We start from the raw sequence: 12,872 nt of genomic DNA on the forward strand, positions 1-12,872 counted from the left end.
TGGCAATTGGCACATTGCGGTTGCAAGTTAAAAGGATTTTCGATTGGAAATTATGGCCTACGAAGGGAGTGGGGCTGCGGGAGGAGTCTGGAGAAAGTTGAGGACTGAGGTACCTTTTAATGAAAGTCAAAGTAAATTCATGCTCAAATTAAATTGCTGGGGAATGTATTAGATAAGTATTTTGCGTTTTCAAAGAAGGTTACCGTAAGTTTACACTGATAAAAAAAATGCTAGAATAAATTCATGCTCAAATTAAATGGCTATGAAATGGGTTAATGTAAATTGTCTACCTTGATACACAAATTTTAACTGAATGCCTTTGTATTTGGTCAATTGAATAATATATTTTTGGATTTAAGTTGATACGTCTTATTTAATTGCTTGCACAGATATTTAGTTTTAATATTCAACTCGTTATTAAGGTAAACAAAATTCAGACTTTCACATGCCCAAACTTTAAGCTACAAATTTAATAAGAACCTAGTGCAACAAGCAGGCCAGTCCGCAGGAAAGGAGAATCTAAAAAATATATATTTCGATTGCGTGCGCGCGAGGAAAGTCCTGGAAATTCGGAAACGCTTGCCAGGATTTATCGTGCGTCCATTACAAGCGGAAATTAAGCGCGGCAGGTCGCCAGCTGGACAAGGGGGGCGTGGCAGGCGGAGGGGCGGGCGTGCGTGAAAGCGTTTTGCCGGCTGGCCATAAAGTAACGAGCGGGCCAGGCATTCCGGCGGACCAAAGCAGAGCTATTGTTTTCGGGTCCTGCCAGAGTCCTTTGGCCGCCTTTGTACGCCAGTCACGTGGCACGCAACGACAACTTGGGATTTGTTAAGTGGCGCGTCGTTTTTGATGTGCGGAATGTTTAGCAGAGGTCCCGACCCCAGCTCTCCGGGCATTCAGCTTTTTTTAAGGGGAAAAGTCCATCACGTGTCCCGGACATTTTGCACATAACTTGTTTCAGCGTTTTTATTGCCAACTTCCGCTTCCGCTTTCGAATGCACTGCGAATGTCTTTTGTTTTTGCCCACCTTGCGGTTAATGGTCCTTCGACCGGCAAAAAAGGCGGCGGCGGCGGTTGCCACTCCAGAAACTCCATCAGCCATGGCTGATTCGATTTTCCGATGTGTACCTTTGCTTTTAGTGATTGAAATCGCACATTTTAAGTGAAAAAGCGCACACAGAAGTGCACTCAATCATTCGTCACGTGATTCAGTTGGCGCGGAGTGAAGACCTCCCTCCCCATCCATTCCTGACTTTTCCAGGTTTCCCGGGTTTTCAGGGTCTACCCGCTTCTCGCCGAGCTCCTTGTGCAAATGTTTTTCTTAGTTGGACATCGGGTGGAAAGTGTTGGAGCGCCACGGCTGTGTTTATTCAAAAGATTACGCCACCAGATGAGAAATGGAGACACAATTGTTCATGTTGTTTATTGTCTCGCGGGCGGGGGAAACGAAAAGCCCTGCGATAATGCCACGTAAATGTTTTGAATGCGAAATCAATAGGGAAAAGCAGCTTTAAGTCGGGTGGCAATTCAATGGCGGAAATTCGCAGGGCGAACTTCAAGCGCAAAACTTTTCTAATTTGCGCATTATGAAAATTGGGTTCCGACATAAAAATCCCACCAGCAGTAGGAGAATTAAGTGAAAAGCAATTTTTGAGCCTAGTCAAAAGGGAGAGAATGAATGAAAAGAACTGAGAAAAACTTTTCCATTAAGGAAATTAACTGAGATTAAGTGGGGCCCCTGCCTTTGGCCCCCCTTGAAAACTTTACCCGATTGGGATGAATCAAAATTGCAACAATTTCAAGGCATTTAAACAGTTGTCACATACACACACAGACGCGCCGGAAGTGAGCCTGAAAGCGGAAGCAGCCCACAACACATGAAATTGGCTTAAGGAAGAAAGCGGAAGAAGGAGGAAGGGACTTTATTTGTTGCCTGCCACACTTCGGTTGCTTGTTTGTCGTCGTCCTCGTCGGCGTCCCCGTCGATACTAATCTAATTTTATTGATATTGACACAATTTCTGCAGATTTCCGCATAAACATAAAAACAGAGCTCGAACCCACATAGACGCTTCGGCTCAAGTAGCAGAACATCCAGGCACGCAAACAAATGGTATCTAATAAAAATTGAACAAAAAGCAAACAAAAGTTCGATGATGTGGCCGCCATTGGAGGGAAGTCAAACAATGCTCAAGTACTCGGCAGCCATTTCCCGCAGCAAATCGAGAAGGCACAAAATAGATATGTTCAGGCAAAACAGAGTTCTAGAAAATATAAGTTGCAAAATCGATTCGAAACAAAAGTATAACTTAAATAATAAAATCGAAAGCCTTATTTGAGCGGATAGACTTGCTCCGAAAATAAAACAACCTGTGGAAAAGTTTGGGACTTAATCATAAAGCGCACTTTATACGACTTCATAAATCTAACTAGCAAAAGAAATTCCCTCAAGAAATCGTTGTGTATTTGGACAAGTTAAGATAGGTGTGGGTATTGCCCACTTAAACAAATTGTAGCTTAAACTGAAAATTTCCCAATCCATAAATTGATAAGAAGCCAGATTTGTATAGACACAGAATTAGCTTTCTACAAGATAAGCTAAAAAGATCCGGAAACTTAATCTTACACTTTTAAGGGGAATTACCAGGTGTTGGAGTCTTATAGCCGTTAATTGACTGATTGAAGGGCCAATAAGTATAAATCAGCTACAACACGATAAGGGTAATTTATAAACATACCTCTGTTCTTTCTAAATAAGATCTGAATTTAAAAGAAAAATGATTAACATTTAACCCTATCAAATGGGGTTTAAGATCCATTTTAGACAACTCAAGCATTTTTTAATTTTAACTTATTCTTTAAGTGCTAGGATACATTCTGTTAAAGTACAAGTATTGAGAATTAAAATGGGATGCAAATTTGTTTCGTAGGTAGTACAAAATATAACAAAAAATTCAGAATATAAAATAAGTAATCTGAACAATTTTTAGAGGGGTCAATCACTTAGTAATTTTATTTAATTTTTCACAAGTACATTTTTAGGCCGAAATTCCGGAGTTGGTCTTGATCCAGTCCAAGTAGCTGGTCACCCGGGTGAAGGCAGCCGGGGCACCAATCTCGCAGCCGTCCTCAGCTCCAAAGGAAGTGATGCCAATGAGGGTGCCATCCAGAGCCAAAGGGCCGCCAGAGTCACCCTGGCAGGTGGAAATGGCATTGGTTGTGGCCACGCAGATAACCTTGCTGGTGACCACCAAGCTTCCGAAGGTCTGCTGGCACACGGAGTTGGCAATAACCGTCAGATCCGCGAACTGCAGGTTCTTGGTGACAGAGGTCTCCGTGTCGGCGGTCATTCCCCATCCAGAGGCAACAGCGGTCTGGCCGACGTAGGAGGAGTAGCTACTGGCGATGGCTGGCAGGTCGATCTTGTTCACAGAGGCCGAGAAGGTTACGGATGGGGTCTTGATCAGGGAGATGTCGTTGCGCACAGTCTTCGAAATGTAGTTGGCATGCTGGATCCAGTTGGAGCTGGAGATGGTCTGGGTGAACTGCGGGCTAGTACGGACAGTTGCTCCATAGTAGATGGTCACGTAGGAGGCTCTGCAAGCGGGAGTTGCCAATAACTATATCATTCTTTAGGTTACCAGTAGTGAAACCTACCCGCTGGTGCAATGAGCAGCTGTCAGCACCCACGAGTTGTCGATGATGGAGCCACCGCACCACCAGCTGCCCTTCAAGCCGAGGAAGCTGAGTCCCACCTGGTAGGGAAACTGATCCGCCACTGCATTCTTTCCATTGGTAATGCGACCATTGATGGATGGCTTCGCCACCCTGTCACGAGGATGCACTAGCGGTGTCTGGGGCAGAAGACCCGCGGACGCGGAGGCAATGGCCAGAACCAAAACGATAAAGACCTTCATGTTGATCGTAGTACGTTGACTGAATGCCTTTCCTTTGCTAATTCAGGCTTTTATACACCATCCTGGGATTGCTTATCGCTGTGACATATTGGGCGAATCCCAAAAGCGATAAATGCGACTTGGTGTTTTGCCCTTAAGCAATTTGCGTTGCTAAAACCCCATCGTATTCGATTCCTAATACCATAAAAATCTGATGATTTTTGGGCATTTCCCCCTTTAGGAAAATATTTTATGATGGTTAATTGAATGATGGTTAATTGAATGTTTTCAAATTATGTAAGCTTTAAAATCGCATTTTCAATACTAATTCATGCTAACTTTATATCCTTGTGTTACTGAGAAACTTGTGTGTCTATGATTAATCTTTGTATTTAAATTGTCCAATTAAAATATTTAAATGAGGAAATTATTATTAAAATTAATAAATAATTTTAGATTCATAATAAATAATAATAAGATTCATTTATAATTATATATAGTAATGTTGAAATCCATCTTATGTACCATGATTTACGCGTGTCACCAGCTACTTGGACTGGATTAAGACCAACTCCGGTGTTACCGCCTAAATGGGTTCCTTAAAATATTTACCAAGTTAAGCATTCCGTTTCAAGACAATCTTTTTTTGTTTTCTTGTCTTATGAAAAAACATTTTCGTTATTTGTAGAACTAACTTTGTGGTATTTGGTGACAAAATACCACAATTGATAAAAAATTTTAAAATCACACAGACCTTTGCGACTGAATACAATGCAATAGTAATAAATGCTTGTAGTAACGATCACAGAATAACGTTTTTGCATTTTTTTCCTAATGCTCATTAGGGGCGCTCATTAAAAATGTCTTTATTTTATGTTCATAAAACTTGAAGGGGGCACAGAAATCTCTTTCAACTCAAATTTGCCTAAAACAAATCTTTGAAACCAACCAAATTCACGAGGCTCGAGATTCTGAGACACTGCCATGTTGACTTCCCAACTAATAATCCATTTAGTATCTTTAGTATCCATTTAGTTTTAAAGTTCATTTAATATTTAAATGCAACACTTTTTTCGTGCAAATTAAGAAACAACAAATTTCAGGATATCATGATTTTATTTTTGCAAAAGGTTGCAGAAGTTAAGTAAATCTAAGCCGAAACTCCGGAGTTGCTCTTGATCCAGTCCAAGTAGCTGGTAACGCGGGTGAAACCAGCCGGGGCATTCCTTTCACATCCCTTGGAGGAAACGAAGGAGGTCACTCCGATCAGCTTACTGTCCAAGGCCAAAGGACCGCCGGAATCGCCCTTGCAGGTGGAGACCTCATTGACCGAGGACACGCAGATGACTCCGCTCCTGACCACTTTGCTTCCATAGGACTGCTGGCACACTGAATTTGCAATCACCGTCAGATCGGCGTATTGCAGGTTCTTGGCCACAGAAGTGGTGGTATCGGAGGTCCTGCCCCATCCGGAGGCCACTGCAGTCTGTCCCGAGTAAGTCGAGTAGCTGCTGGCGATGGCGGGCAGAGCAATCCTGTTGATGGAAGCCGAGAAGGCAACCGATGGGGTCTTGATCAGAGAAATATCGTTGTTTAGGGTTGCCGAGTCGAAGTTGGCATGCTGTTGGAAGTTGGAGCTGGAAACCGTGTGGGTCAGTTTCGGACTGGTGCGAACGGTGGATCCATAATAAATTTTTACGGAAGACGAACTGGATGATAAGAAAAAGAAAACATAAAAATCTCTCAAGGAATCCATCCAAAGAGGATACTCACTCTTTGGTGCAGTGGGCAGCCGTAAGGACCCACGAACTTGCGATGATGGAACCTCCGCACCACCAACTGCCAGAAGAGCCGGTGAAACTGAGTCCCACCTGGTAGGGAAACTGGTTCTCCGCTGCGTTTTTTCCGTTTGTAATTCGACCATTGATGGATGGAGCTGCTTCAATGTCGCGAGGATGCATTGGAGTATCCAGGGGCAGGAGCCCAGCGGAAACGGACGCAACAGCCAGAGCAAAGACCAGGAAAACCTTCATGGTGACCATTAGTGCTTAGTAAGTGAATCATATTACTTGTTCTGAGGTTTATATACCTTTCTGAGCTCTTATCGATCTTAACTTATGGGCAAATCCCCCTTCATTAAACTGATTGTAAATTATGGCCAAAGCAGTGATACATCCTGAAGATTGAAGTGTGGAAAATCCCATTTATTTTAATTTGACTTACTCTTCAAGTTTAACCAACGAGAAAACCTGAATTTTTCATGTAAATATACTCTGAACTTATTTTAATACGATCCATTAATAAAATTAAGATTCTCCTATATTAAAGGCCTTACAGCTACTATCAATGTCCAAGGCGCGTAAAGATTATCTGTTCATAGTTAGGTGGTTTGGCATTTCCCTTTGAAAATTTCTGGAAGTTCTATCGGATCGTGGGGATTTGCCCAGCGATCTCTAGATAAGACCCTTACAGCAAGTATAAAAAAGTCTCGTTGAGGAGGGGAAAGCATTCATTGTACGATCAACCATCAGTATGAAGGTCTTTGTGTTCTTAGTTCTGGCCATCGCCTCCGCCTCCGCTGGGCTCCTGTCCCAGACCGCTCCTGTGCATCCTCGGGACAGGACCATCGTTCCTTCCATTAATGGTCGCATCACCAACGGCAACAACGCCGTGGCCAATCAGTTCCCCTACCAGGTTGGACTCAGCTTCACAGGATCGGAGGGCAGCTGGTGGTGCGGTGGTTCCATTATCGACAACTCCTGGGTTCTGACCGCCGCCCACTGCACCAGCGGGTAAGTTACCTGCAGACACCACTAAGATTCTGAGACTTAGTTTTGCATTCTCAGTGCCTCCTCCGTGACCATCTACTACGGAGCTACCGTGCGTACCAGCCCGCAGTTCACCCACACGGTTTCCAGCAAGGACTTCATCCAACACGTCAACTACATCTCCCTGACAGTCCGCAACGACATCTCTTTGATCAAGACTCCGGCCGTAACCTTCTCGGCCTCCATCAACAAGATCGCCCTGCCCGCCATCGCCAGCAGCTACTCCACATACGTTGGACAGACCGCAGTTGCCTCCGGTTGGGGCCTTACATCGGATGAGGCCACCGCCGTGGCCAGGGATCTGCAGTTCACCGACCTCACGGTCATCGAAAACTCCGTGTGCCAGAAGGCCTTCAGCAGTCTGATTGTCACCAGCAGGGTCATCTGTGTGGCCACCCCCAAGGGAACCTCCACTTGCCAGGGAGATTCCGGCGGCCCCCTGGCTCTGGATGGCACCCTCATCGGTATCACATCCTTCGGATCGCCCGATGGTTGCGAGGTTGGCGAGCCAGCTGCCTTCACCCGCGTGACCAGCTACTTGGAATGGATCAAGAGCAACTCCGGAGTTTCGGATTAGAGCTTCTTTACTTCTGTAACCTCTTGCAACAATAAAATGAGTATTGAAATATACAACACCTTTTTTTATTAAAAAATCATAAATGTTTGTTGATTCTTTTAAAGGCGATTCAATGAATTCTTTCCCAATATTAAAAGCTATAGTGAATGAAATAGGCTAGGATTATAAATGCTTCATGGAATTAAAATATATTTCCAGTTTCTTTATTTATTAACTATTAATCAGTGGGGGAACTTTATAGACATCCCCTAATAAAACACGCCGGACTTGCTCTTGATCCAATCCAGGTAACTGGTCACGCGAGTAAAACCAGCTGGGGTATTCCTCTCACATCCCTTCGCGGATACAAACGAGGTGACACCAATCAGCTTACCATTCAGGGCCAAAGGACCGCCAGAATCGCCCTGGCAGGTTGACTTCTTGTTGGTGGAAGCCACGCAGATCACGCCACTAGTGATGACAGATCCAAAGGTCTGCTGGCAGACGGCATTACTGATAACCTGGAGCTCGGCATATTGCAGGTTAGAGGTAGCGGAACTGTCGGAATCTGAGGTCTTGCCCCATCCGGAGGCGACGGCAGTCTGTCCGGCAAAGGAGGAGTAACTGCTGGCGATGGCGGGCAGACTGATCTTATTTATGGCAATCGTGAACTTTACAGATGGAGTCTTGATCAGAGAGATATCGTTACTCAAAGTGGACGCCTTGTAACCGGAATGCTGGACAAATTTGGAGCTAGAGACCTTCTTTTTCAGCTTTGCACTGGTGCGAACGGTAGAACCATAGTAGATGGTCACGGAAGATGCGCTAATAATGAGATATTATATAAGTTTAAGAAGTAATATCCATTAAATGATTACCAACCCTTTGGTGCAATGAGCAGCGGTTAGAACCCAAGTGTTAGAGATGATGGAGCCCCCGCACCACCAACTACCAGAGGAGCTTGTAAAACTGAGCCCCACCTGGTAGGGAAACTGGTTCGTAGCCGCCTTATTTCCATTAGTAATTCGTCCTTCAATAGATGGAGCAGCAATACTGTCTCGAGGATGGACTGCAACATCCTGAGGCAAAAAACCCGCAGAAACGGAGGCAATAGTTAAGACCAAAACTGCATAGACCTTCATTCTGATCGATTACACTTCATCGAGTGAAAATTACCTTGTAATGAGGGTCATTTTATACTGCCTTCTTATCAACATAGGAAAAAAGGAGTTGTAAATTTTATAAATCCCACCGACCTAGTAGGGTTTACAAAATTCTGTTGTCAACATCATGGATGCCTCACGAATGCGTAACATCAATAGGGGAAACTACGTTCCCATATTACCAAGAATAAGTTAATAAATTTGATTTGCCAAAGGTTTACTTTTAGATGATTTATTTATAATGTTTACTACACAGATTACGCTGCAAGAAGTCAGTAATAACGAAGTCATATTAGCGAGTAGGGAAGAAGATAACGATTATTTAACCACTTTATGACACATTTACTTTATAAATGTGTCTACTCCAAAGTTTTTAGGTAATTGGATTTTATTCCCACAAGTTAAAAGTTCGGAATATTCGATAAGCAAATGAGTGCCCGTACTCTAAACCTTATCAGTCTAGAAATATATTACAAAACCGTCCAAAATTAACTGATATAAATTTCTGCGAAATGTAATCAAAGCATTTGAGTGGACTGGCCCAGCCATCTAAGCAGATAAGATTCTGCGCGTTTGGTATAAAAGGGGGCCCAATCGAGTCGGATAATCACACTCAGTTGAGCAACAACATGAAGGTTCTCGTAGTTTTGGTTCTGGCTCTGGCCTCCGCCTCCGCTGGGCTCCTGCCCAAGGTCGCTCCTCTCCACCCCCGTGACAGGATCTCGACCCCATCGATCACCGGGCGCATCACCAACGGCAAGGACGCCGTGGCCGACCAGTTCCCCTACCAGGTGGGACTAGCCTTCTCCAGCTCTGCCGGCAGTTGGTGGTGCGGTGGTTCCATCATCGACAGCAACTGGGTGTTGACTGCTGCTCACTGCACCGACGGGTAAGTTTCGCCACCCTCCTCCTTCGGATCGAATCCTTGCTAAGGAGACATTTTCTTACCCCATGCAGAGCCGCCAGCGTGACCATCAACTACGGTGCCACCGTCCGCACCAGCCCCAAGTTCACCCAGACCGTGGCCAGCTCGGACTTCATCCAGCACGAAAGCTACCTGGCTCTGACCATCCGCAACGACATTTCCCTGATCAAGACCCCCACCATCTCCTTCTCGGCCGCCGTCAACAAGATCGCCCTGCCCGCGGTCAGCGCCACCTACTCCACCTACCTTGGCAAGACCGCCGTCGCCTCCGGCTGGGGTCTTACCTCCGACTCTGCCACCGCCGTCGCCAAGGATCTGCAGTACGTCGAGCTGACGGTCATTGCCAAGAGCGTGTGCCAGGACACCTACGGATCCCTGATTGTCACCGACCGCGTCATCTGCGTTGACACCAGCAGCAAGGCCTCCACCTGCCAGGGAGACTCCGGCGGCCCATTGGCTCTGGACGGAACCCTCATCGGCGCCACCTCCTTCGGATCCGCCAGCGGATGCGAGGCTGGACTCCCCGCTGCCTTCACCAACGTGTCCTACTTCCGTAACTGGATCCTGACCAACGCCGGTATCTAAGCTTTGAGAGAATAAAAAACTGCAAGCTACTTTGAAAAATTAAAAAAACATGTTTTTAATTAATCTGAGGAACTTTAATAGAGCAACTTATGAAACGCGCTAGCAAAGAAAATCTAATTAAACAAAGAAAAATATTTTATTGTTAGCATTTCATAAAAATCTACTTAAGATGCTTATTACGAACAACAACTTCTTTTTAAAAGTCTTACTGAAAGCTCGAGTTTTAATAATGTTGGTTCTTCTGACGTTCTTAAATAATTTTAATTAATTAGTTAAATATGAAATATTTATTTTATGAGGGTTCTTCGTGATCATTTGCTTTCCTACGAGCTTTATTAGGCGCCGTCTATCAATAACTTTAAAGCAAAGTCAACCAATCAATTAAAAGTACAAGCTCTTACCCACTTAAAACTATTTTTCTCTTATCTGATTTCCAAGTAATCTTACATATTAAGCAAGCAAATATTTTTTCTTCCCCTAAAACCAACAACCTACGATCATAATTAAAAACGTACTTCAAGATCACCATACAACTAAATGACGGATATTGGGCCTTGGTACGGAATTCCCCAAAGCCATTAAGCTCCCGGAACTTTATCAATGGCCTTTTCATGTGTCGAAATGCAGGCGAAGGGGTGCAGTAAATTAAACAAATAATAAACTAAGCGCTGATAAAACGGCAGTCAATAAATATAAAGACCCCGACCCAGACATTATAGCCAGCGTCGGGGCCAAGACAGAAATCATGCAACTGAGGGGCCCGGGAAAATGAATGGTTTGAAAGCAATTAAGGAAACTGCACTGGGCCGAAGGGAGGCGAAGGCCCATCCTAAGCAACATAATCGTCGAAACGTGCGGCAATTACACGGGAGCTTGAGGAATTGAATGCCAAACATCTGCTGCTCTTCCCGCCACTCCGGAGGTTTAATTTGCACTGGCCCCAGCAAATTCAATTAACAGACGAATCGGACACGTGCCGAAACCAAGACGTTGACGCAATTTTGATGCCGCAATCGCTGGCTATAAAAACACCAGCCAAAACAACAACAACCCCAGTACTTCACATGAAGAGCCCACTCAGGCCCGAGCCAAGTCTTACAACCAAGTCTCATTACAACCAACAAAGAAATCAGATATCGGGGTATAAACCAGGAGTGAAGCGCTTCCATTCATCGTTTTCATTCAACATTATATGTTTTTGATAATGGGAAAAGAGCAACCTCTTTATAAGACTGGAGAGTTCCCTCAATACAGGGTCAAGAAACACGATTAAAGGCGAGTCCCCATATTATTTTCTGTCCTTTTCAGTGATAAGATGACGCTTCCAATGATGGCCCCTCTTTGCCTCCTTCTTTTAATACTAGTTGTATCAAGTGAATCCTGGCTGGACTCTTATAAAGATCCTGCAGAGAACTCTCCTGCTGAGGATGACGATGAAACCCTCATGGAGAGACGCTGGCAGCTGGGCTATGAGAACTGGCGTCTTCGCTGCGAGAAGTTCGAGGCGGAGGAGAACCAAACCTCCCCAGTAAACACTCGAATTGCAGGCGGGGAACTGGCCGCACGTGGCATGTTTCCCTATCAAGTGGGTCTGGTGATTCAGCAGAGTAATGGTGATCTCGTAAAGTGCGGTGGCTCCCTCATCACCCCTCAGTTCGTGCTGACCGCAGCCCACTGTTTGATCGATGGCATAGGGGCTAGGATTTACTCGGGTGCCACCAGGTTCGCAGATGAGAGAGATTCTGCCGAAGAGTTTTTGGTCACTCACCGGGATTTCATAACCTATCCTGGCTACTTGGGCTTTGGGGGATACAATGATTTGGCCTTGATACGGCTGCCGAGGAAGGTTATGGCCTCCGATCGAGTGCAACCCATCGAGCTGGCTGGAGAGTTTATGCATCAAGCGTATTTGGAAGGCAAAAGTGTAACCCTCTCGGGTTGGGGGAGCTTGGGAGACTCGCCGGGAAACGAAACGCGACTCCTTCAGTACCTGGATGTGGGGGTTATTGGCCAGGAGAGGTGTCTCTGCTACTTTCTGCCCGGTTTGGTTACCCCGCGCCATGTGTGCACCGATGGCAGCAATGGACGAGGTGGCTGCAACGGCGACTCCGGCGGACCGTTGGTCTACCACTGGCGCAACGTCAGCTACCTGATTGGGGTCACCTCGTTCGGCAGCGCCGAGGGCTGCGAGGTGGGGTCGCCCACTGTCTACGCCAGGATAACCGCATATTTGCCATGGATCCGACAACAAACGGCAATGACCAACTAAATGCAATTAACGCCTAATGGCAGGCCATTAATTGCTAAACAATATAGTCGGGCCAGACAATAAAACCAATTTGAGCAATGAAACCGAGACGGGCTCTTGTCGAGAAGGGAAGGTGAAAATGGTCCATTTTATGGGTGGCTGTTCTCCCTTGAATGGAAATTGTTACCGATAAATAACAATAAACATTTCGGCATTACAGCGGACCAAGTCAATTTGGGGAGCTCAATAAAAAGGAAATCTTAGGGAATGTACGGAAAACATTGCTGACGAATTCGCCAGTGAATTGAATTCTTCTTTGGCTTGATTTATCGTTTACAGACCTCCTCCCCTTTGCGGCTAATCGCCTTTAATTGGCCATCCGAATTGGCTATTAACCGCAGCGATGTGGTCAGTCCAACGCGTCACCAAATCACGCGGCCAGCGATGATAAAGAACGACTGCGGTTGCGAAAACAACTGAACTCTGTTTGTTTATAATCGTAAATCGAAAAGAGCGTCCCGATGCGCAAATATTAAACAGCCGAATGATTTGTGGTTTTATTATGGGACTCTGTGGAAAGTCAGCTGTCAAAACAGGGCTTTCGGCGGTCTTGACCAACTCACGTCCTCCTCCTTGACCTTTGGCGAAGGTAAACAAACCGTCAACCCTTCT

General features: G+C 45.2%; 6 protein-coding genes across 6 annotated transcripts; 3 read left to right on the forward strand and 3 right to left on the reverse strand.

Annotated features, from left to right (window-relative positions):
• Positions 1-2,990: 2,990 nt before the first annotated feature.
• LOC108028068 (serine protease 1-like) lies at positions 2,991-3,919 on the reverse strand. Its single transcript, XM_017099709.1, has 2 exons — positions 3,657-3,919; positions 2,991-3,596 (listed from the first exon to the last, which is right to left on the reverse strand). The coding sequence occupies exons 1-2, from the start codon at positions 3,914-3,916 to the stop codon at positions 3,038-3,040; spliced, it is 819 nt and encodes a 272-aa protein (XP_016955198.1). The 5' UTR covers positions 3,917-3,919; the 3' UTR covers positions 2,991-3,037.
• Positions 3,920-5,045: 1,126 nt separating this feature from the next.
• Positions 5,046-5,928, reverse strand: LOC108027995 (serine protease 1-like). Its single transcript, XM_017099622.1, has 2 exons — positions 5,669-5,928; positions 5,046-5,604 (listed from the first exon to the last, which is right to left on the reverse strand). The coding sequence occupies exons 1-2, from the start codon at positions 5,926-5,928 to the stop codon at positions 5,046-5,048; spliced, it is 819 nt and encodes a 272-aa protein (XP_016955111.1).
• A 496-nt stretch (positions 5,929-6,424) lies between these two features.
• On the forward strand, positions 6,425-7,338 carry LOC108028548 (serine protease 1-like). The gene is made up of 2 exons (XM_017100448.2): positions 6,425-6,687; positions 6,742-7,338. The coding sequence occupies exons 1-2, from the start codon at positions 6,428-6,430 to the stop codon at positions 7,298-7,300; spliced, it is 819 nt and encodes a 272-aa protein (XP_016955937.1). The 5' UTR covers positions 6,425-6,427; the 3' UTR covers positions 7,301-7,338.
• Positions 7,339-7,462: 124 nt separating this feature from the next.
• LOC108028546 (serine protease 3) lies at positions 7,463-8,430 on the reverse strand. The gene is made up of 2 exons (XM_017100446.1): positions 8,162-8,430; positions 7,463-8,104 (listed from the first exon to the last, which is right to left on the reverse strand). Exons 1-2 carry the CDS (start codon positions 8,419-8,421, stop codon positions 7,549-7,551), a joined length of 816 nt encoding a protein of 271 aa, XP_016955935.1. The 5' UTR covers positions 8,422-8,430; the 3' UTR covers positions 7,463-7,548.
• Positions 8,431-9,057: 627 nt separating this feature from the next.
• Positions 9,058-10,014, forward strand: LOC108028547 (serine protease 1). Its single transcript, XM_017100447.2, has 2 exons — positions 9,058-9,331; positions 9,400-10,014. The coding sequence occupies exons 1-2, from the start codon at positions 9,072-9,074 to the stop codon at positions 9,950-9,952; spliced, it is 813 nt and encodes a 270-aa protein (XP_016955936.1). The 5' UTR covers positions 9,058-9,071; the 3' UTR covers positions 9,953-10,014.
• A 1,253-nt stretch (positions 10,015-11,267) lies between these two features.
• Positions 11,268-12,348, forward strand: LOC108027996 (brachyurin). The gene has a single exon (XM_017099623.2). The coding sequence runs from the start codon at positions 11,268-11,270 to the stop codon at positions 12,219-12,221; it is 954 nt and encodes a 317-aa protein (XP_016955112.1). The 3' UTR covers positions 12,222-12,348.
• Positions 12,349-12,872: the final 524 nt, after the last annotated feature.

Source organism: Drosophila biarmipes, chromosome 3L (assembly GCF_025231255.1).
Source record: "Drosophila biarmipes strain raj3 chromosome 3L, RU_DBia_V1.1, whole genome shotgun sequence".
Classification (NCBI taxonomy): Eukaryota; Metazoa; Arthropoda; class Insecta; order Diptera; family Drosophilidae; genus Drosophila; species Drosophila biarmipes.

Excerpts from the sequence above, each read along its gene's own strand:
- LOC108028068 (XM_017099709.1), bottom strand. The coding sequence starts at position 3,916 with ATGAAGGTCTTTATCGTTTTGGTTCTGGCCATTGCCTCCGCGTCCGCG. Across the intron at positions 3,597-3,656 it reads GCTGCTCATTGCACCAGCGG|AGCCTCCTACGTGACCATCT; the intron begins GTAGGTTTCACT and ends TCCCGCTTGCAG.
- LOC108027995 (XM_017099622.1), bottom strand. The coding sequence starts at position 5,928 with ATGAAGGTTTTCCTGGTCTTTGCTCTGGCTGTTGCGTCCGTTTCCGCT. Across the intron at positions 5,605-5,668 it reads GCTGCCCACTGCACCAAAGA|TTCGTCTTCCGTAAAAATTT; the intron begins GTGAGTATCCTC and ends CTTATCATCCAG.
- LOC108028548 (XM_017100448.2), top strand. The coding sequence starts at position 6,428 with ATGAAGGTCTTTGTGTTCTTAGTTCTGGCCATCGCCTCCGCCTCCGCT. Across the intron at positions 6,688-6,741 it reads GCCGCCCACTGCACCAGCGG|TGCCTCCTCCGTGACCATCT; the intron begins GTAAGTTACCTG and ends TTGCATTCTCAG.
- LOC108028546 (XM_017100446.1), bottom strand. The coding sequence starts at position 8,421 with ATGAAGGTCTATGCAGTTTTGGTCTTAACTATTGCCTCCGTTTCTGCG. Across the intron at positions 8,105-8,161 it reads GCTGCTCATTGCACCAAAGG|CGCATCTTCCGTGACCATCT; the intron begins GTTGGTAATCAT and ends TCTCATTATTAG.
- LOC108028547 (XM_017100447.2), top strand. The coding sequence starts at position 9,072 with ATGAAGGTTCTCGTAGTTTTGGTTCTGGCTCTGGCCTCCGCCTCCGCT. Across the intron at positions 9,332-9,399 it reads GCTGCTCACTGCACCGACGG|AGCCGCCAGCGTGACCATCA; the intron begins GTAAGTTTCGCC and ends TACCCCATGCAG.
- LOC108027996 (XM_017099623.2), top strand. The coding sequence starts at position 11,268 with ATGACGCTTCCAATGATGGCCCCTCTTTGCCTCCTTCTTTTAATACTA.